The following is a 21,259-nucleotide window of genomic DNA, read 5'->3' as shown; positions in this document are numbered from 1 at the left end:
TTTGTGTTGTCTATGGGGATTAGAAAAATCAGTCCTGTAATTCCCGTCCAATCAAATCGCACATAGAAGGTAAATCGCCTTATAATGAACTACCTCAAGACATGGGTGACTTACAATTGCAGCAAACTGTTTTAATTGAAAGCATTAAAAGTGTCCAAGAAGATGTTCAAAATCTTTACACATTGACCCAGAGACTGTTTAGATGCATGGTGGGTTTTTTCCCCTCTCCGCTGTCGCCACTGGCTTGCATGGTTCAGGATCTGAAAAGCTACTCATCGATGAATTTGCTCTTCAGTGTTGGACTCTCAGTAATGACTTCAAACCACACTGAACTGAGCTAAACCGAACTGAACTTAAACACTAAAAACTGAACTACCCTGTTCCAGTTACTATGACCATGTATGTGAAGCTGCTTTGACACAATCTACATTGTAAAAGCGCTATACAAATAAAGCTGAATTGAATTGAATGCATGTCACTGATGAGAAGATGACGGATGATGTATGGGGACCGAAATGGCCTTAAACACCCAGCAAGCACAAGACATCAACATGATGTCAGATTGACGTTGTACCCCAATGTCGTTGCATTTTGTTTGGTATTTGCTATGATCTTGTAAAGCTGCTTTGACACAATTTACATTGTAAAAGCGCTATACAAATAAAGCTGAATTCAATTGAAATGAAAATCGGGTTGACGTCAGAACTCAATGTCAGACCAACGTCAATGTCCAACCGAAAACCAACCAAATATCAACGTCTAATGATGTCACAGCTTGAAATTGTGTTAACATTACCACTATGATGTCTATCAGATGATGGTGTTTGGTTGCCATACCTGATGAATAAATATCAGTATTTGACGTCAATATGATGTTGGTTTAAGATGTTGGCTCGACGTTGGAGTTTGGTCACTTTCTAAGGCCGTACTCACACTAGGTACAGTTGCCTCGAACCGGGCCAAAGCACGCTTGTCCCCCCTCCCGTCTCCCCCGACGGCCCGCGCTCACACCATATCGGGCCTCGGCATGCTTACGTCACCGCTGCTGCGCTGTTCAGAAGCGCTCTCTATGGCAAGCCTTTTAGCATTTAAATCTTTGTTCTGACTCCATAAATATATTTAGAGATATCTCTAATTATATTTTGACTAGTCATAATTATAATTCGACTAGTCAGATTGACAATTAGAGATATCTGCAATTACAATTGTACTAGTACGAAATCATATTGGAGATATCTGCAAATATATCATGACTAGTCATATTCCTCCATTGACTTCCATTGAAAAATATTTGCAGATATCTCTAAATGAGTTTTGACTCGTCACAATTGTAATTAGAGATATCTCTAACTGAGTTTTTACTAGTCATAATACATTTGGAGATGTCTTTAATTCGTCATATTTAGAGATATTTACAAATATATTTGAAGATATCTCTAATTAATTTACTAATAGTCGAATTACAGTTGTAGATATCTTGAATTGGATTTTTGACGAGTCAAAACTCATTTAGAGATATCTGCAAATATTTTTCAATGGAAGTCAATGGAGGAATATGACTAGTCATAATATATTTGCAGATATCTCCAATCTGATTTCGTACTAGTACAATTGTAATTGCAAATATCTGTAATTGTCATTCTGACTAGTCGAATTATAATTATGACTAGTCAAAATATAATTATATCTCTAAATATATTTATGGATAGTCAGAACAAGGTTTAAATGCTAAAACGGCTTGCCATACGCTCTCACCCAGTAGCACAGTGGAGATTTCTCTAGTTATATCCTTTCAGTCGTTTGTTATGCAGTGATATGCAGTCAAATATTTCGCCAAACAGTCCTTAGGGATGCGGGGACACGCAGTCAGATATTTCGCCGAACAGATCCGCCACTTTTGGCGCTCATAAACAATAAAGCTCTCGTGCTGCAGGAATGAGGAGGTCTGCGTCACGTCTCGCTTTCGCTTTCGGGCTTTGGTGCGTTTTGCACTCACACACAAGCGTACCGCGCCAAAGCCCAAGTGATCCGCGCTCAGGCACACCTCTTTCAACTGTGCCAGGGCCGGCCAAGTGAACTGTGCTAGAGCCCGATTCAGCGACTCACACTTCTCAAACTATCCGGGAAACGGGCCTGGGCACGGTACGGATGGTATAGTGTGAGTTGGCCCTAACAGCCTAAAATTAACCAAATATCAACGTCATTTAACGTCGTTATTAGACATCTAAATATCGTTATCTTTAGACGCTGGTTAGACATAGAATTTTGTTCACTTGACATTACAACCTAAGTCTAATATGAACCTAATATTAACGTCCTATGATGTTGTGTGCCTGCTGGGCAATAGCCAAATGCACTACAGAATGTTACGTTTACACACATCCACAAATTACATGTAAACACATGAGCTTTTCACAAGGTAATACACACTACTCATGACTACTTTTGAAAGGGCTACTTTTTACTCATACTTTGAGTGATATTTACAACAGATACTTTTACTCTACTCGCACTACATTTTTAGGCAAGTAATGGTACTCTTTCCACCACTGCTCCTAGCCAAACGACTAGGTGGAAGGATCAGAAACCTCCAACCTCAACACAGCGCATCTGTGATGTGCTTGTCTTCCTAGAGTTGATCCTAGTTGTAACCATGCACTGGTATAATATTAGTTATAAGTAGAGCATTGCTAAAAGTTTCATTGAGATGTATTGTTGGTGACTGAATGTACAGTATGTTGGATCAATTGGGTAGCTTTACATCAACAAACAAAAATGAAGTCCTGTTTAAAAGAGCTTAAGAACCTACACGACAATATTTCAGTTAATTTAAGAGTTTAAGGCCTAAAATTTAAGAGCCCGCAGACACCCTGAGCTTACTAACTTGTGAGTCTTAGTTTAATTCTCTTACCTTTTGGTGTGGAGAATAGTCGTCCACCGTACTGAGGAAAAAAAGAAGAAGGAGAAAGCAAGTTAGAGAGCCAGAATGAGATGTTCATGGCTGAATAAATGTGGAGCTGTACGTTTGACAGATGCAGCAGGAGGAAGTGAACTGATTTAACAGCTCAGACAGAGACGTGTGGGCCTGCTGTCTCCTGTGACACTCCTGTCTCGCTCTCCATTTGTCTCTGTCGCTGAACCACATCCATCTAAAACAACACTGACGCGCTAACAGAAAGCGAAAGACGCATGATTGTGTTTGTCTCGCGCCCTCGACTTTTGTTTAAGCAAGATAAATGACTGCTTCATCGACAAACCTTTTTGTGGAGAACAAAACACCACTCGCTTTCTTTCTTTGTTCTGCTTTTTTGCCAAAATATATTTATTGGGTTTAGTTTGAACCTCAGAACAAAATACATTAACATAAATAAATTATGAAAATAAATACAGAAATAAGGGACAAATTCAAATATTAACAATACATAATTAAAAATTAAATCAATAAGCAAAAAACTTGCAATTTTTAGTATGCTTCAAGATGCTGAGTGGGCTCCCCAAATAAATAAATACATAAATATTCCCCAAATATAAATAAATATATTTTCCTACATATATAAATAAACCCCTCTTCAATAAATAAATATTACCCATATATAAATAAACTGCATACATAAATAAATACCCCCAATAAATAAATAATTAATTAAATATTCCCCCTTTATATAAATGAATATATATTTCTGCATGTATAAATAAATAATTCTGCCCAATAAATAAGCAAATAATAAATAAATAAGTATTCCTCCATATATAAATAATAAAGATTCCTGCATATATAAATAAATAAGTATCCCCCAATAAATAAACAAAAAATAAAAATAAATAAATACTATCCCTTATATAAATAAATATAGTTTCCTACATATAAAAATAAATACCCCCCCCCCCAAAAAAAAAAAAAAAAATAAATAAATAAAGAAGTAAAATAAGATAAATATTCCCCCATATATAAATAAATATATATTCCTGGATATATAAATAAATAAATACCCCCCCCCGCCAAAAAAAAATTTCCTTCATATATAAATAAAAATATATTCCTACTAATACAAATAAATACCCCACAAAAAATAAAAAATTATATTCCCCCATATATGAATAAATATATATTCCTGCATATATAAATAAATAAATATCCCCCCCAAAAAATACATAAATAAATATTCCCCATATATAAAAATACATATTACCGCAAAAATGAATAAATAAAAATAAATAATTAATAAATCATAAATAAATAATACCGCCAAATAAATAAATAAATAAATAAATAAATTTTAAGCGCTTCTTTCAACCTCATTTGTAAATTGATTTGGATAAAAGCATCTGCTAAATTAATAAAGATCACAAAGTGTCACTGGTGTCTGAAAGAAACAAATGAGGTTTTAAAAGTCAATTCAAAATAGCCTACTGAGAAACATTTGAGGTTTATTTATATTATATTTGTGTTGTGAACCTATAAAAAGTAAAAAACAAACATAAACCTTTATGTTTATCTCTGAATTGACCTACAGTAACTGTCTAAGTTTGCTCTCCATTCAATCGTCCTATTTGTTTTCAGTTCTTGTAACTTTTCACACATACTTCCCAGTTTTGTCTATGGATGTGTTTAAAACGCCCCCTTAAATCCTTAAACAGTGCACTATTTAGGGGAGGAGTTATTTATAATGTGTTTCCAATAAGATGGAACCCCAGCTGATGGCACTTTTAGTCTATATTCATTTCACATCCAGACAGTCACGCTCAGTTACCCATCTGCTCATCAGGCAGCCAATCAGATCATGAGATCAGTGAATCTCCGCCCCTCACACCAGTCATAAATGCACCTGCAGGCCTGTTGCCTCATTTAGCGGGATTACCAACATCTGCTGCCAAACCTTGAGGATGAGAGCCGGATCCACCGGGACAAACCTGCACACAGGATCCAGGCCGAACGCTTCCACGCTAATCTGGCTACAGTGAGACCGAGCTGATTAAAGCGACAAGTGTAAAGAGCTCAAGACAGACTCAGCACGTGTTTGTTTGGGTTTACCTGTGGAGTCCAAGTGATTAATGCTGCTGAAATAATGAAAACAAGACTCACTGTCTCCGGCGCAGAAGTTTCTGGAACTCCTTCAGGTCTTTCTCCAGTGTGGGAAACTCATAAACGTCTTCCAGCACGTATCGATACAACGTCTGCAGAGTGAGAAGAGTTAATAAATGTAGTTGTTGATCACTGAGCAGATATTTGGCAGTTCATGATCATCATAACTGACCGATGACTTGTCAACAGTCGGAGTTTGATGGCAGAAATGCTTACGGTGATGATACACTGATTAATAAAACACTACAGATGCAAAACCCAGCAACAATTCTAGATGAAATGTAAGAAATTGTTCTGTTTGTTGGTTAAATGTGTGAGTGTATGTGTGTGTTAAAGCTGGTAACACACGGCTCAGACTCTTGAGTGTGTTACTGAGCCATTACACACTTTAAATATGTTATTGAGTCAGTAACACACAACTTGTCCTCTGTGATCGTGTTTGTGTATATGTGTGTTGAGCTGGTAACATACAACTAGTCCTGTATGTTTGTGATTGTGTTTGTGTTTGTTGAGCTAATAACACAATTCGTCCTCCTCAGTGTGTATATGTGTGTCTGTGTGTGTGTGTGTTCAGCTAGTAACACAACCTGTCCTCCTCAGTGTGTATATGTGTGTCTGTGTGTCTGTGTGTGTGTTCAGCTAGTAACACAACTCGTCCTCCTCAGTGTGTATATGTGTGTGTGTGTGTGTTCAGCTAGTAACACAACCTGTCCTCCTCAGTGTGTATATGTGTGTGTGTGTGTGTGTGTGTGTGTGTGTTCAGCTAGTAACACAACCTGTCCTCCTCAGTGTGTATATGTATGTCTGTGTGTGTGTGTGTGTTCAGCTAGTAACACAACCTGTCCTCCTCAGTGTGTGTGTGTGTGTGTGTGTGTGTGTGTTCAGCTAGTAACACAACTCGTCCTCCTCAGTGTGTATATGTGTGTGTGTGTGTGTGTGTGTGTGTGTGTGTGTGTGTGTGTTCAGCTAGTAACACAACTCGTCCTCCTCAATGTGTATATGTGTGTGTGTGTGTGTGTGTGTGTGTGTGTGTGTGTTCAGCTAGTAACACAACTCATCCTCTTCAGTGTGTATGTGTGTGTGTGTGTGCGTTGAGCTGGTACCAAAACTCTTCCTCCTCAGTAAGTGCGTATATGTGTGTGTGTGTGTGTGTGTGTGTATGTTGAGCTAGTAACACAACTTGTCCTCCTCAGTAAGTGTGTACGTGTGTGTGTATGTATTGAGTTGGTAACACACAATTTGTCCTGCATGCATGTATGTGTGTGTGTTGAGCTAGTAACACAACTTGTCCTCCTCAGTAAGTGTGTGTGTGTGTGTGTGTGTGTGTGTCTTATTGAGCCAGTTACACACAAATCTGTCTGTTACCAGGCAACTATCACCTGGGAAACACTGCATGATGTACACGGTGAGCGTCAAACAGCCTCGTCACTGCAGTGAAACACGCTTAAGAGTCGAGACAAAGACAGACAGGAACAACATGTGCTTTTCTGATCTGTGTGTGTGTGTGTGTGTGTGTGTGTGTGTGTGTGTGGCTCCACAAGGTAAAACAGTGACATACAGATGCAAAAACATCTACATACTCATAAAAAATCGCCTAAATACAAAATATATACAAGAACACAAACAGTAAAGTTAGCGTTAGCTTGAATTCAGCAATTATTATTAGCATTTTAGCACTTCAGGCTACGCTAAAACCACAACTCCACACACACTCATAGATCTAGCACACCCCGTTAACACATGGCTGATGCTTTTAATGACTCTTGAAAGTGTTTTGTGAATATTTCATCAGCATGTGGCCTTCAGCAGCGAGCAGACGGGAGAGAAGAGGATCTCTGGAGTGAAGCTGAGGGAAACCATTATAGCAACTCAAGTCCAGACATGAGGATGAAGATCCCTGAGGAGAACCGTGAGTCACTGGTGCTAAACTAACACTCTTACACAGAACCAGCAAACACACACACACACACACACACACACACACACACACACACACACACACACACACACACACACACACACACACACGCACACACACACACACACACACAGAGGACGAGTTGGGTGTTACCAGCCTAACACACACACACGGACTTACACGCACAGATTTAGAACGCACTTCAAAGCCAATCAGAACACATTTCAGGTCGATATGCAGCTATGCAGAGCAGGAATGTGAGCCAATCAGATTTCACTGTGGGCGGGGCTATTTTTTTCTCAGCCATTCATTCTAGTCATTCTCCTTTTGGCTTAGTCCCTTTACTAATCTGGGGTCGCCACTGCGGAATGAACCGTCAACTATTCCAGCATTTGTTTTACACAGAGGATGCCCTTCCAGCTGCAACCCAGCACTGGGAAACACCCATACACTTTCACATTCACACACACTCATACACTATGGCCAATTTAGCTAATCAATTCACCTATAGCGCCTGAAACCAGAGCAGCTGTAGGAAACCAGAACGAGCCAGCGACCTTCTTGCTGTGAGGTGAAAGTGCTAACTACTGAGCCACCGTGTCGCCCTTATTTTTTTGAATATTCTCAAAATTATAGATGAGCAAATTAGAAAAAGGAGGAAAGAAAAAGTCTAACATATTAATGAAAACATTTTTTTGAATAATAATTGTGCAAAAGTCTGAAAAAATGTATTACTAATAAAATAATAATTGTAATACTTTTGAGAAAATGTTTACTAATAAATATAATTTACTAATGTATTTTAATATATATATATATATATATATATATATATATATATATATATATATATATATATATATATATATATATATATATATATATATATATATTTAATACTGCTTGAAATTTTACTATTAGTCCTAAACAAATATATAAAATTCCAAAATTAATGGAAATACTTAAAATACTACAAATTAGATGAAGTATTTCTACTGTAAGTACATAAATAGTGTAAAATACAGTGGAAATGGTCTAATGTATAAATAATATATAAACACTGTAAATATTACATTTATCAAAACATTTAAAATTCTGAAAAAAATTCTAGAAATGTTAACTGAATAGTCGTAAATGTTTGGTGGAAATTGCTGGTAGAAATTTCATTTACGTTCTTGAACGAAAATGTATATATATATAGTAATTGTATATGAACTGAATAAAATACTGTAAAAAACGCGTGTGGCATGACATCACTTTGCTGCTGAGACTCTATTAGTTAAATGCCGGCAAAGTAGAACATGGAAGCAGCTTGAAGCGGAAAGCGCGAGAATATTTGCAGTCTGGAGGTATTATAAAGTTGATGATGACAGTATTACCATAGCAAACTGTGAGATTTATGAACTTGGGATTGCCTACCGGGTATTTTATTTGTTTTATATTAAATTTACTGTTGCGCTAAAGTTCAGAAGTGAAGAACTGATGTTATTTGTTACTTGATTGTTCAAGCCGCCTCACAGAAGTGCTCTGTTTGTTAAGAGAGATGTGGATTTTTAAAATAAGGTGAATAAAATAAAAAATACTCAAAATCAAATGACTTGAACTCGAGGGGTGGAAAAAACCTGATCGGGACATCCCTAAACATGTGTGTGTGTGTGTGTGTGTGTGTGTGTATATACACACACACACACATACATATATATATACATATATATATATATATATATATAAATTCATGTTAAATTCAATTAAATTCATATTAATATACATATTAATTAATATAAATATAATATAAATATTAATTTTCAATATTAATAAATTAATATTTTGCAATACAAGTGTTTGTTTTTCATGTCTTTTATTTGATTCAACTGTCACCATTACACTTATATCAGTTCTAAAAAAAACAATATTAAAAACAACACAATAAAACTGACACTTGACTGCTCAAATTACATCTATAATATCAAAGACGAGCCTTAAAGCTTTCTAAACTTCTGTCAGCTTATTTGGATTGACCACCCTGAATGTATTTTCATTTGCATTCATACGATTTAATGTTTTATTTATGTTATGATTATTGTTCTGCATTATTTTGTTTATGATATGTTGCTTGGATATAATGTTATATATGTTTAATAAAGGAAGTCGAAATGCCTGTTTGTTATTAGGAAGTTAAATAAAAAACCTCTATAATACAGATTCCACACGTTTAACACAGTGTCTGTGCAATGTACTGACCTTCATGAAGAGTTTGACGTTTTCCTCCTCGCGCAGGAAGTCCTTGTATAGCGAGCTCCACTGAGACACGAGGTGCAGTACTTTTCTCTTCCTGTAGAGGGCCTCATTCCCCTCCTCCTTTCCCCTGCAGCGCTTCGTACAGTAGGTGAGATCGAGTTAAAGAGAAACAACAACCAAAACAACACACACAGACAGACGAGCTACACTACACTACACTACACTACGCTACACTACACTCACAACACTGCAAGCACACGCTCATAGGTAAAGTCAAGGAGGGATACAGCCACTACTGTACAACAACAATTACAGTTTGGGCATTCACACGGGGCGTCAGCGTCAAGGCTTCCCATTCACTTTGAATGGGTGACGTCAGGCATTACAGACCTGCATTGTGGATCCATTGTGGCGCTGCTTCAGAGGCGTTGCTCACTGCAGAAGCAAAGAGCATAGAATCACCAAGAGGCGACACTCTAGTGCAATTTGGGAAACAGCCACTAGAGGGCGCGGCAGCCATTTTGGAATGAAAACTCCAATAGAACAGCAGCATATTATAAGTCTGTAAAATAAACTATTAAAAGTGCTGATGATTGTCATAGTAAGTGTTGTATTGTCGTCTTTCAGGTTGTATCTCAGCTTTAACGCGCTTTTAAAATAAATAAATAAAAAACAGTGCAACTGCTTGCCATCGCGACAACAATAAGATCCACTGGACGGCCGATCACTTTCACTCCAAAATGGCGGAATCCGGGGCTGTTGCTGGGCGCTGCTGTTAATGGAACGTTCTATTGAATGTTGCCTCTTGGTCATTCTAAGCTCTTTGGCAGAAGTTGGGACTAGTTCGACTCCACGGAAGCGACAGCCAATCAGATTGCTGTATGCAAATACACCAGCTAGACAGTGGCCCACTATTGCTGACTGAATTTCATTGGCTGACGCTGCTATGACGATCGCGGCTGCCCCATCTTCAGATACGCCTTCAGTCAAGCGTTGACACTGAAGCCCCGTGTGAATGAGGTGGGGTTTAGGGTTGGGGTAGATGTTAAAAAATACAAATAATGGCTTATTGAATAAATAATTTTCATTATAATTAGTGTTTTTACATTTATAAAAGGAGTGAATTAGGGTTAGGATTGGGGTAAACGTTAATAAAATATGGGCAATTTAATAAGTAGTTGTCATTATAATTACTGTTTTACAGTACTGTGAGGAGTAGGGTTAGAATAGGGGGTATGAGTTGGCATTAATAAAATACAAGTAATAGGTAATTTAATGAATAATATAAATAATTCTCAGTTTAATTGCTATTTTTATATTATTAACCCAAAACAAAATATATAAAATTTAAAAAATGAATAGAAATACCTAAAATACTTCAAGTTAGATAAAGTATTTCTATTGTAAGTACTTAAATAGTGTAAAATACAGTGGAAATGGTCTGTATAAATAATATATGAACATTGCATTTATTAAAAATACTAAATATTAATAACTCAATATTTTGTTATACAAGTGTTTGTTTTTCATGTCTTTTATTTGATTCAATTATCACCATTACACTGATACCAGTTCTTAAAAAACAATATTGAAAACAACACAATAAAACTTATTTAATGAATAATATAAATAATTCTCGGTATAATTACTGTTTTTACATTACTTTGAGGGGTAGATGTTAATAAAATACAATAAAGAGGTCATTATAAATAATAAATAATTCTTGTTGTATGGGTGTTTGAAGGATATTGTCCCAGCAGGGCCTGGCAGAGCTCACTGGTGGACATGAAGACCAGATACGTCAACAGAAAATCATCCAGCAGCATTTCTGAAAAACACAATGAAGAAGAAGAGTGATTAGACCTGATTAGACCTTCATTTATCTGAGTAAACATTCTGTAAAACACAATATTTAACTAACAGCCCTTAATAATTAACATAGCAAATATTTTATGAAATTATTAATAGCAATTTATATTTTAAAGTACTGAAAAAAGTCTTAAAATGGCTAAAATAAATTCAACCCACTCACTAGCTCAAAAAAGGTTCTGGCTTTGAATATAATATAATATAATATAATATAATATATATATATATAAATCATTTTTACTTTACTAAAATTATTATAATACTATTACAAATATATATATATATATATATATATATAAATATATATAATATTAATTAAAATATATATAAAATAATTAATATATATACTAAAAATATTATATTATATAAAAATATAAAATAAACAATTAAACATATTATATATGTTTATATAATTTTTACTTTACAACAATTATTATAATATTAATACAAATATATATATATATATATATATATATATATATATATATATATATATATATATATATATATATATATATATATACATACATATATAATATTAATAAATATATACAATATTATTAAAAAATAGTTAAAATATTTAATAAAATATATATAATATAAATATTATATTATAAAAAATATATGAATAAATAATTAAATATATACGATATATTTTTACAATTTTTACTTTACAATTATGTAATTGTTATAATATTAATACAATACCAAATATATTTAATTATAATAATAAATTAAACAATTATAATAAAATATACAAATATAATATATAAATTTAGCAAATAACATTTACAATTTTAGCAGATAGGGCGGCGCGGTGGCGCACAATTGCCTCACAGTAAGAAGGTCACTGGTTCGAATCCCGGTTGGTTCAGTTGGCATTTCTGTGTGGAGTTTGCACGTTCTGCCCATGTTAGTGTGGGTTTCCTCCAGGTGCTTTGGTTTCCCCCACAGTCCAAACACATGCAAACGCAGGGAGAACATGCAAACTTCACTCAGAAATGACAACTGACCTATTCGAGGCTCGAACCAGTGACCTTCTTGCTGTGAGGCGACAGCACTAACCGACTGTGCCACCACGTCGCCCATCTTTTCAAAAGTCATGAACAATAAAAAAATGATTTTAGTCTGACACGCAGCCATAATGTCCTTTAATGTACACCTCCTTTTGACTAAAAATAGTCTCTGCATAATAATTATGACAGAAACCTGACGCCGCTAGAAGCTCCAACAATCCACCTGACATTCAAGCAGACATCAGAGCACAATAGAGTTTAATATCAGCATCTGACGGCGACTCACAAACACAATCATTCAGGAGGAAACGCGGAGACTGCTGCCATTTAACACCACACAAAAAGCCTTTCTCCTCTTTTTAATGATAAACACAGCTGCCGACACACCGGTAATTACCCAGGATGCATTGCACTGCACGGCGAGGCTAATGTATCGCCTGTGGGTGTGTTGTACATAACGCAAGGGTCACTGAATTACACTCACACACGTATATATTAAAAATACACACATATACACACACTCACACACACACACACACACACAGGAAAACTCATTATCCTGCTGCTTTTCCCTGTTTCAGCTCATCATCCCGCAGCTTCCTTCTTCTTTTCTGATGTTTAATGAAAAACAAACACTCAGAATTGTGAGTGAAGATGTTTAAACTCTAATGAACTTCCTCTGCACACACTTTGAAGGCTAATGATGTAGAAACTGGGCTTAGATTTAGAGAAATAAAATGCAAATAACACAAAAAACACAGATTTAGTTTTTTTCCAATTAAAAATTTATAAAAAGAAAAATTTATTAAAATGAAAAATAATATTTTAATTTATTATGTCAAAATAAAAAATAAAAATTAATAAACAAAAATATTTAAATTAATAATAAAGAAAGTATATGACAAAATACATTTCCAACTATTATATATATATATATATATATATATATATATATATATATATATATATATATATATATATATATATATATATATATATATTCTTATCTGTAATTCTTTATTATTTCATTTAGTTTACTTGATGTACTAACATAAAAAATAAATAATAAATCATGTATAAAATGACATTTAAAATTAATATTTTCATAATAATAATTTTTTTAAATAATTCATATTTTAAATAATTAAAATAAAATATATTTAGCCATTACAATTCTAATTTATTATTAATATTCGGTGATACTAAAATAAAAAGTGAAAAAAAAATATGATTTTTACTCAGAAATTGTTAACAAAAGGCACATTTAGACAAAAATAATAAAATATAAAAATCTATAAAAAAATAACAAAATAAAAGAAAAAATGTATTTTCAAAATTACTAGTTACTAGTTTTATATATATTTTCATTTATTGTTTTTTATTATTTCATTTAGTTTAACTTGATGTACTAACATAATAAAAAAATAAAAAAAATAAATAATAATAATAAATAATAAAAACATATTTTAAACAAAAATATTTTAGTATTTTTAATATTTAATAAAAATGATTTAATAGATTTTTAAACAAATAAATAAAATAATATACATTTAGCCATTAAAATTTCTAATTTACTATTAATTTTCAAACATACTAAATAAAACGAGAAAAATGTGAATTTTACTCAGAATATGCAAACAATCACATTGTGAAATAAAATAATAAAATATGAAAATTCATGAATAAAATAATAATATATAATATAAAAATGCATTCGAAACTAGTTTAATATTTATTATAATTTATTATTGTTTATTATTTCATTTAGTTTAACTTGATGAACTTACATTACAATAAAAATAAAAATAATAATGGATAATTTAAAAACATACTTTAAATACAATTTTTTAAATTATTTTCAATATTTTTATAAAAATATTTTAATAGATTTTAAATAAAACTAAATATATTTAGCCATTAAAAACCCTAATTTATTATTAATAAAAATGAAAATTTATATATATATATATATATATATATATATATATATATATATATATATATATATATATATATATATATATATATATATATATATTTATATATATTCTCATTTATTATTTCATTTAGTTTAACTTGATGTTTGAACATGAGTAAAACTAAAATAAAAACTAGAATAAAACAGAAATTAAAAAAGGTAAGTAAATACAATAAAATTAATAACAACGTTCAAATACTTTATTTTCATTTTTGAAATAAATATATAAAATAAATTAAATGTAGTAATAAAAGTAATGTAATGTAATAAAAGTGCATACAATTACAACAAAACAAATTCAAACTCATTATTATTCCTAAGGAAAAACTATTATTATTATTATATATTATTTCTGAAAACAAGACAATATTTATTGCTTGTCCATTAATTGTTGAATTTTTAGATATTTGAACTAGAAACAAGACAAAAAACTAGGTAAGAAAAGCCATTTTTGCAGTGCACGCGCACACACACACACACACACACACACACACACACACACACACACACACACACACACACACACACACACACACACACACACACACACACACAAATAATTATGCTTTAACAACAATAAAAGTGCAATCCACAACCAACACGCGTCTCGAATCCATTAGTTCTGCATGATGGACTTCAAAAACCTCCTCAGAACATTACGTTCAAAGAGTGTAAACACCTAAGGGCACAAACACACACTCCACACACAACTGAAAGCAAAAGAGCAGCCCGTCGGCATCAAGACTCAAAGCATTCCTGCAACATTCATACATACACATACAGAGCCGTCCCGACACGCCACATACTGATATAATCACAGCTTTATGAGGATTATTAACCTGAGCAATGACCACAAACATCACAGCCAATCAGCTCAAAGTGTTTCTCACTACTGTTTCTGACTCACTGAGGACATTAAATCAAGTGTTCTTCAGCAAAAGGTTGAGAGAACAACATCATTGTGATACATTGAGTATTGCTACTGATATTCATTCATTCATTTTCCTTCCGCTTAGTCTCCATTTTTAGAGGTCGCCACAGCGGAATGAACCGCCAACAATTCTGGTATATGTTTTACACATGCCCTTCCAGCTGCAACCTAGTACTGGGGAACACCCATACACACTCATTCACACGACAGCCAATTTAGTTAATCAATTCCCCTATATCACATGTGTTTGGACTGTGGGGGAAACCGGAGCACCCGGAGGAAACCTACGCCAACATGGAGAGAACATGCAAACTCCACACAGAAATGCCAACTGACACAGCCAGAACTTGAACCAGCAACTTTCTTGCTGTGAGGCGACAGTGCTAACCACTGAGTCTCTGTGCTGATTAATGATAATGTTTTATTGTATAATAATGGGTTCATTCAGATGATTAATGAATTTAGAGTGAGGAGACCACTTGAAAATGATTGGTTTCTATAGATTCACTGTATTTATGTATGGATGAGTAAAATATGAATATTTGTCAAATTCCATCGATAGTTTAAAGAGTAAAACAAACGTATATTTTACAGAAATTAATAATTAATTACATCATAAATGCAGAAAAACAGAATCTGCTAATTTGTGCCATATACTGTGTGTGTACAAACTACAGTATATTTGTGTAAATGACATTGTTATATATATGAGCAATATCACACGAGTAGCAGTGCGATATGGCTTTATATCGGCACTGGTGGGAGGCGTGCGTTGTGATATACAGCCATATCGCACTGCTACGAGTGTGATATTGCATTTATACAACAGTTTGACAGCATTTTTGTGTATATAAAAACAAAATCAAACATGGAGAGTCTCAAAAACCCTTTTGTATGAGGAACTACTTTCTTCCGGATTCAAATCATAAGCTGACAGTTAAACAGCTTAGCGTGCATATTTTAAACTTTACATCTGTAGTGTCTGCTTTTTGCTGGCTGATTGTGGGCGGAGTAATGCACAAAGGTTAAAGAGGCTGTAGGAGTTCTGATATTGCAGAATATCGCATGGCTATCAGCCAATCAGATTTAAGAACCAGACAGAACTGTTGTATAATTATAAATAGCAAATGGAAAAAAAAAACATTAAGTAAATTTATCAAATTAACATTTTTGTAACAATATTTTTTTAAAGCTTCTTATTACAATTTTATTTTTTTATCAGAAATTCTACATTTAAAATAAAATTTTGAGAAAATCAACTTCCATGAAAGTTTTTTAACAACTAACTTATGTAGTATCATTTAATATGCACTACTATGCAAGTACTGTAAATGGGAATTATAATGGTAGCCATATCATAAAGCTTTCATGGAATAAGGTTAAAACTACATATTCTATTCCATTCTATTCTACTCTATTTTTTTCTATTCTATTTTACTTTATGCTTTTCTATTCTATTCTATTTTTTTCTATTCTGTTGCATTTTTTTCTAATCTATTTTATTCTACTCTATTTTACTCTATTCTATTTTATTCTACTCTATTCTATTTTATTCTACTCTATTCTATTTTATTCTACTCTATTCAATTTTATTCTACTTTATTCTATTTTATTCTATTCTATTCTATTTTATTCTATTCTATTCTATTCTATTCTATTTGACTGTATTTTATTTTATTCTACTCTATTCTATTTTATTCTACTCTATTCTATTTTATTCTACTCTATTCAATTTTATTCTACTTTATTCTATTTTATTCTATTCTATTCTATTTTATTCTATTCTATTCTATTCTATTTGACTGTATTTTATTTTATTCTACTCTATTTCACTCTATTCTATTTAGTGCTGTCAAAATAATCAGGACTCATGACTAATCGCATCCAAAATAAAATTTATATATATATATATTAATCCAGATGCAGATGACCATTAATCATCTGAATTAATATACATAAATATCATTTTTTTAAATAATATTAAAATTATTTTTGAACATTATGTTTATTGGGATTTTTCCAAGTTAAACACAAAGTACAACGAAGTACAGAATAATCTCAATAGATCTTTCATCACCAAAGATACTGCCCTCTATGTGTCCCAAACCTCCAACCCGGAGTGCCACAAATAAACCATGAATAAAATAAAATGAAAACATGAACAAAACATACAAATTCAGGTTCGAAGCATTCTGTCCACTTATTCCCAAGTAAGAAATGAAGCTGCCCCAGTATTTGACAATCAAATCATGCTGCTTTTTCAGACGAAGCGCATTTTTTTCCAAAGGCATATACGATGACACTTCTTAAGTTCACATGGAAGTAGAAGACGGCTTATCCTTCCATCTCAAAGTTCTGCATTTTATGGCTGCTAGTAGGCTTAGTCTGACAAATCTCAGATTAATGCTTTGTTTTAAAAGAAATTTAAAATATTGCCTATAAATGTAAATCATAACCTCATGTGCTGATTTTTCTGCGTTCACTCACCAGCCTCTTTGCCCTCCGTCGCCCCCTGGTGTTCGTCCAGGCGCAGGTCGCTCAGCAGGTGCTCCAGGATCTTGTGTGGCGTCCCAGACACCACCACATACCTGCAGGACAGAGCAGAAGAAGAAGAGTCTGATGGATACTCGTCCTCAGAGGAGGAACATGTGGAGCGGGAGCTGCTCCAGCAGTGTCTGTTCATAACATAATCATCCTCCTCCTCCTCATCCTCATCATCATCAATGAAGCGAAAGTGAGGAATATCAAACGTCGGCACATCATCTTCATCTTCCAAACTGTTACTGTATTCATCATCATAGTCTTCCTCTTCTGCCAGCACCAGCGTGACGGGTCTGAGTTTTAATAAAGTTTTGCCGTCCATCGCCGCTCCTCCAGGAGGCACATGCATGCGGCGTCATGCCCAGCGCCGGGGTCTGTTCCTGGGCTGCAGGGAGGACCGACACCCCCTGTGTGCTGGAGCTGGATAAACTCACACGTTCTGCACTAACTGACACAAACTCTCAGAAGACATGCATGTTTACGCAGGTTTTATGCTGTGGTGTCTCCTCAAGCACTGCTGACGGCAGAATGAGGAAATAAAGGGAGGAATGTGTCAGAAATATGAAGAGAGAGAGGGAGAGACACTGACTGGAGGAGGGACATTGCTTATGGATATGTAAATGAAGAGGGAGGGGTTAATTGTGTAAGGGGGCACTGCTTAAAAGTAAGGAAACACTGCTTACAGATATTTAAATGAAGGGGGAGGGGTTTACTGTGTACAAAGGCACTGATTATGATTATGTAAATGAAAAGGGAGGGGTTTACTGTGAAAGGAGGCACTGTATACGTGTATGTAAATGATGGGGAGGGGTTTATTGTGAAAGGAGGCACTATTTACTTATATGTAAACAAAGGGGGAGGGGTTTACTGTGAAAGGAGGCACTGCTTACTGATATGTAAGTCAAGGGGGAGGGGTTTAGTGTGTAAGGAGGCACTTTTTATGGATATGTAAATGAAGAGGGAGGGGTTTATTGGGATAAGAAGGCACTGTGTAAGGATTTGTACTTAAAGGGGAGTGTTTATTGTGTGAGGGGGCGTGGTCTCACCTCTTATCGCTGTCATCATCTTTGACTCCTGCTGTCTGTGGAGATGCAGGGTCTGATGGGACCCTCTGGAGAACCAGCACATCTTGACCTCGCTCCTTCAGACAGACACGCACAACACCTTCACCCTGCGCCTGAAATACACCATCAAATCATTCAATCATTCCCAGCTAACAAGCCCACACTGCTCACTGCACCACTTCTCATTTAATTTACAACTAAACAATTTTAGACAGTATTTAATCATGTATCAATCCTAGCATTTATATATAAAGTTGATTAAAAATACAATTGCGGATTCGACTATATAAACTATTTAAAAATACAGGGTGGGATCAAACCCAAACAGGTTCACATGCAAATTTATCACAGCTTGTTTTTCTGTCACCAAAATGACAAGTTTCTGCTTGCATTTCTGTCACACTCTCTCTCTCTATTTTAACTAAGCAACATGTCTTTGGGGAAAAACGAGAGTCATTACATCCACATTTAAACAACACAATCAATGATCTGCTAATATTTAAAGACTTAAAGCATACAGTGCAGTTTCTGCAAACACAGTATAAAGTATAATGGGTTTGTGTCATTTGAAGCAAACATACACTATAATCAAATCAAAACCAAGAACACAAAAATGCTTCATCAAGCTGTTCCTGTTGTGTTCAGTCCTAAATAACACAGTAATATAAAGTCGATTCTTGCTAAATGAGCTATGAGTTTACAAATGAACCAAAGTGTGAAGTCAATCAGTGTTCAGCCGTGCTCTAAATATTTGTGACGCCTTTGACGTGTTTACACTTTCAGACGAGTCTGGACAGCAGCGTTTGGGGGAGATCAAAGGCAGGATAACAATTAGAAATATCTGAAATTACACACTCACACACACACTAGTGACAGCTATCTTTATGGGGATCATAGATGTAATGATATTTATACTGTACTGACTGTATATTCTACCCTAAAAACAACAATTACAGGAGCAAATCTGCACTTTTACATGCTCAAAATACTTAATTCTGTGTGATTTATGGCCGTTTCCTCATGGGGACCAAATAATGACCCAATAAGGTTAAAATTAGCTGGTATTCTTGTGGGGACATAAGATTACAAAATATACATACTGTATAGGCATCCACATATGACAAAAATGTCCCCACAAGGTCTAAATTAGATGGTTCTACTATGATTGTGGGAACATAAGATTAAGATTTAAAAAATACACACATACACATGCACATATTATCAAAAATGTCCCCACAAGGTCAAAATATACTGGTTTTGCTATGCGTGTGGGGACATGAGGTTCACAATATACACATATACACATTTGACCAAACAAATGTCTCTTTAAGGTCAATATTAGCTGGTATACTTGTGAGGACAGATCCTTAAGATTTATAAAACACACACATATGCATGCACATGAAGTCCCCTCAAGGTCAAATGTACTGGTTTTGCTATACTTAAGGGGACGTAACATTAACAAAATACACACATACACATGCACATACTGTATAGCTAAAAAAAATGGTCCCCACAAGGTTAAAATTAGTTGAATTTGCTGAAAGTTACAAAATACACACATACACATTCCCATATGACCAAAAAGATGTTTCCACAAGGTCAAAAATAGCTGGTATTCCTATACTTGTGAGGACTTATGATTTTCAAAATACACATACACATGAACATATGACCAAAAAAAGTACCCACAAGGTCAAAATTTACTGGTTTTGCTATACTTGTGGGGACAGGAGGTTCACAAAATACACATATACACAGGCCCAAAAATTCCCCCACAAGGTCAAAATTAACTGGTATTCCTATACTTGTGGGTACATAAGATTTAAAAAAATACACACACACACACACATATGACCAAAAAAAAAAAAAGATCCCACAAGGTCAAAATTAGCTGGTTTTCCTATACTTGTGGGGACATAAGATACACACATACAGTATGACAAAAAAATGTCCCCACAAAGTCAAAATTTACTGGCATTGCTATACTTGTGGGAACATAAGATTTACAAAATACACACATACACGTGCACATATAACCAAAAATGTCCACTAAGGTCAAAATTGACTGGTTTTGCTATACTTGTGGGGACATGAGGTTCACAAAAAACACATATACACATGACTAAAAAATGTCCCCACAAGGTAAAAATTAGCTGATATTGGGTATACTTGTGGGGACATAAGATTTACAAAATACACACATGCACATAAGAATAAAAATGTCCCACCAAAGTCATAATTTATTGGTTTTGCTATACTTGTGGGGACATAGTATTTAATAAATCCACACATACACATGCACCTGACCAAACAATGTCCCCACAAAGTCAAAATTTGCTGAATTTGATGACATTTACAAAATACGCACATCTGCTTGCACATATGACAAAAAATGTCCCCACAAGGTCAAAATTAGCTGGTATTTCATACATGTGGGGGACATGAGATTTACAAAATAGGCACGACACACACACACACACACACACACACACACACACACACACACACACACACACACACACACACACACACACACAAAAGACCGCCAATCCTTTGCGTCAGCTGGTTTTGTGTTCGTAATCCTGCTCTCATTAAAGTCTTTACTGCGGCCTGTGGGT

At 34.3% G+C, this 21,259-nt stretch overlaps 1 protein-coding gene across 3 annotated transcripts in view; it reads right to left on the bottom strand.

The window, feature by feature from the left end:
* rapgef5a (Rap guanine nucleotide exchange factor (GEF) 5a) overlaps nt 1-21,259 on the bottom strand; it is a 111,380-nt gene that overhangs the window by 13,716 nt on the left and 76,405 nt on the right. For all 3 annotated transcript variants that reach the window (NM_001442764.1, NM_001442765.1, NM_001442766.1), the window contains 6 exons: nt 18,621-18,751; nt 17,521-17,621; nt 10,989-11,067; nt 9,243-9,387; nt 5,084-5,175; nt 2,912-2,942 (listed from right to left, as the gene is read on the bottom strand). In NM_001442764.1, the coding sequence (NP_001429693.1) occupies nt 2,912-2,942; nt 5,084-5,175; nt 9,243-9,387; nt 10,989-11,067; nt 17,521-17,621; nt 18,621-18,751 (579 nt within the window). The remainder of the gene's footprint in view (nt 1-2,911; nt 2,943-5,083; nt 5,176-9,242; nt 9,388-10,988; nt 11,068-17,520; nt 17,622-18,620; nt 18,752-21,259) is intronic.

The sequence above is a fragment of the Danio rerio genome, chromosome 19, assembly GCF_052040795.2.
Source record: "Danio rerio strain M-AB ecotype USA chromosome 19, GRCz13ab, whole genome shotgun sequence".
Classification (NCBI taxonomy): domain Eukaryota; kingdom Metazoa; phylum Chordata; class Actinopteri; order Cypriniformes; family Danionidae; genus Danio; species Danio rerio.
The sequence above is the reverse complement of the archived record's forward strand: the minus strand, read 5'-3'. Positions and strand labels throughout refer to the sequence as shown.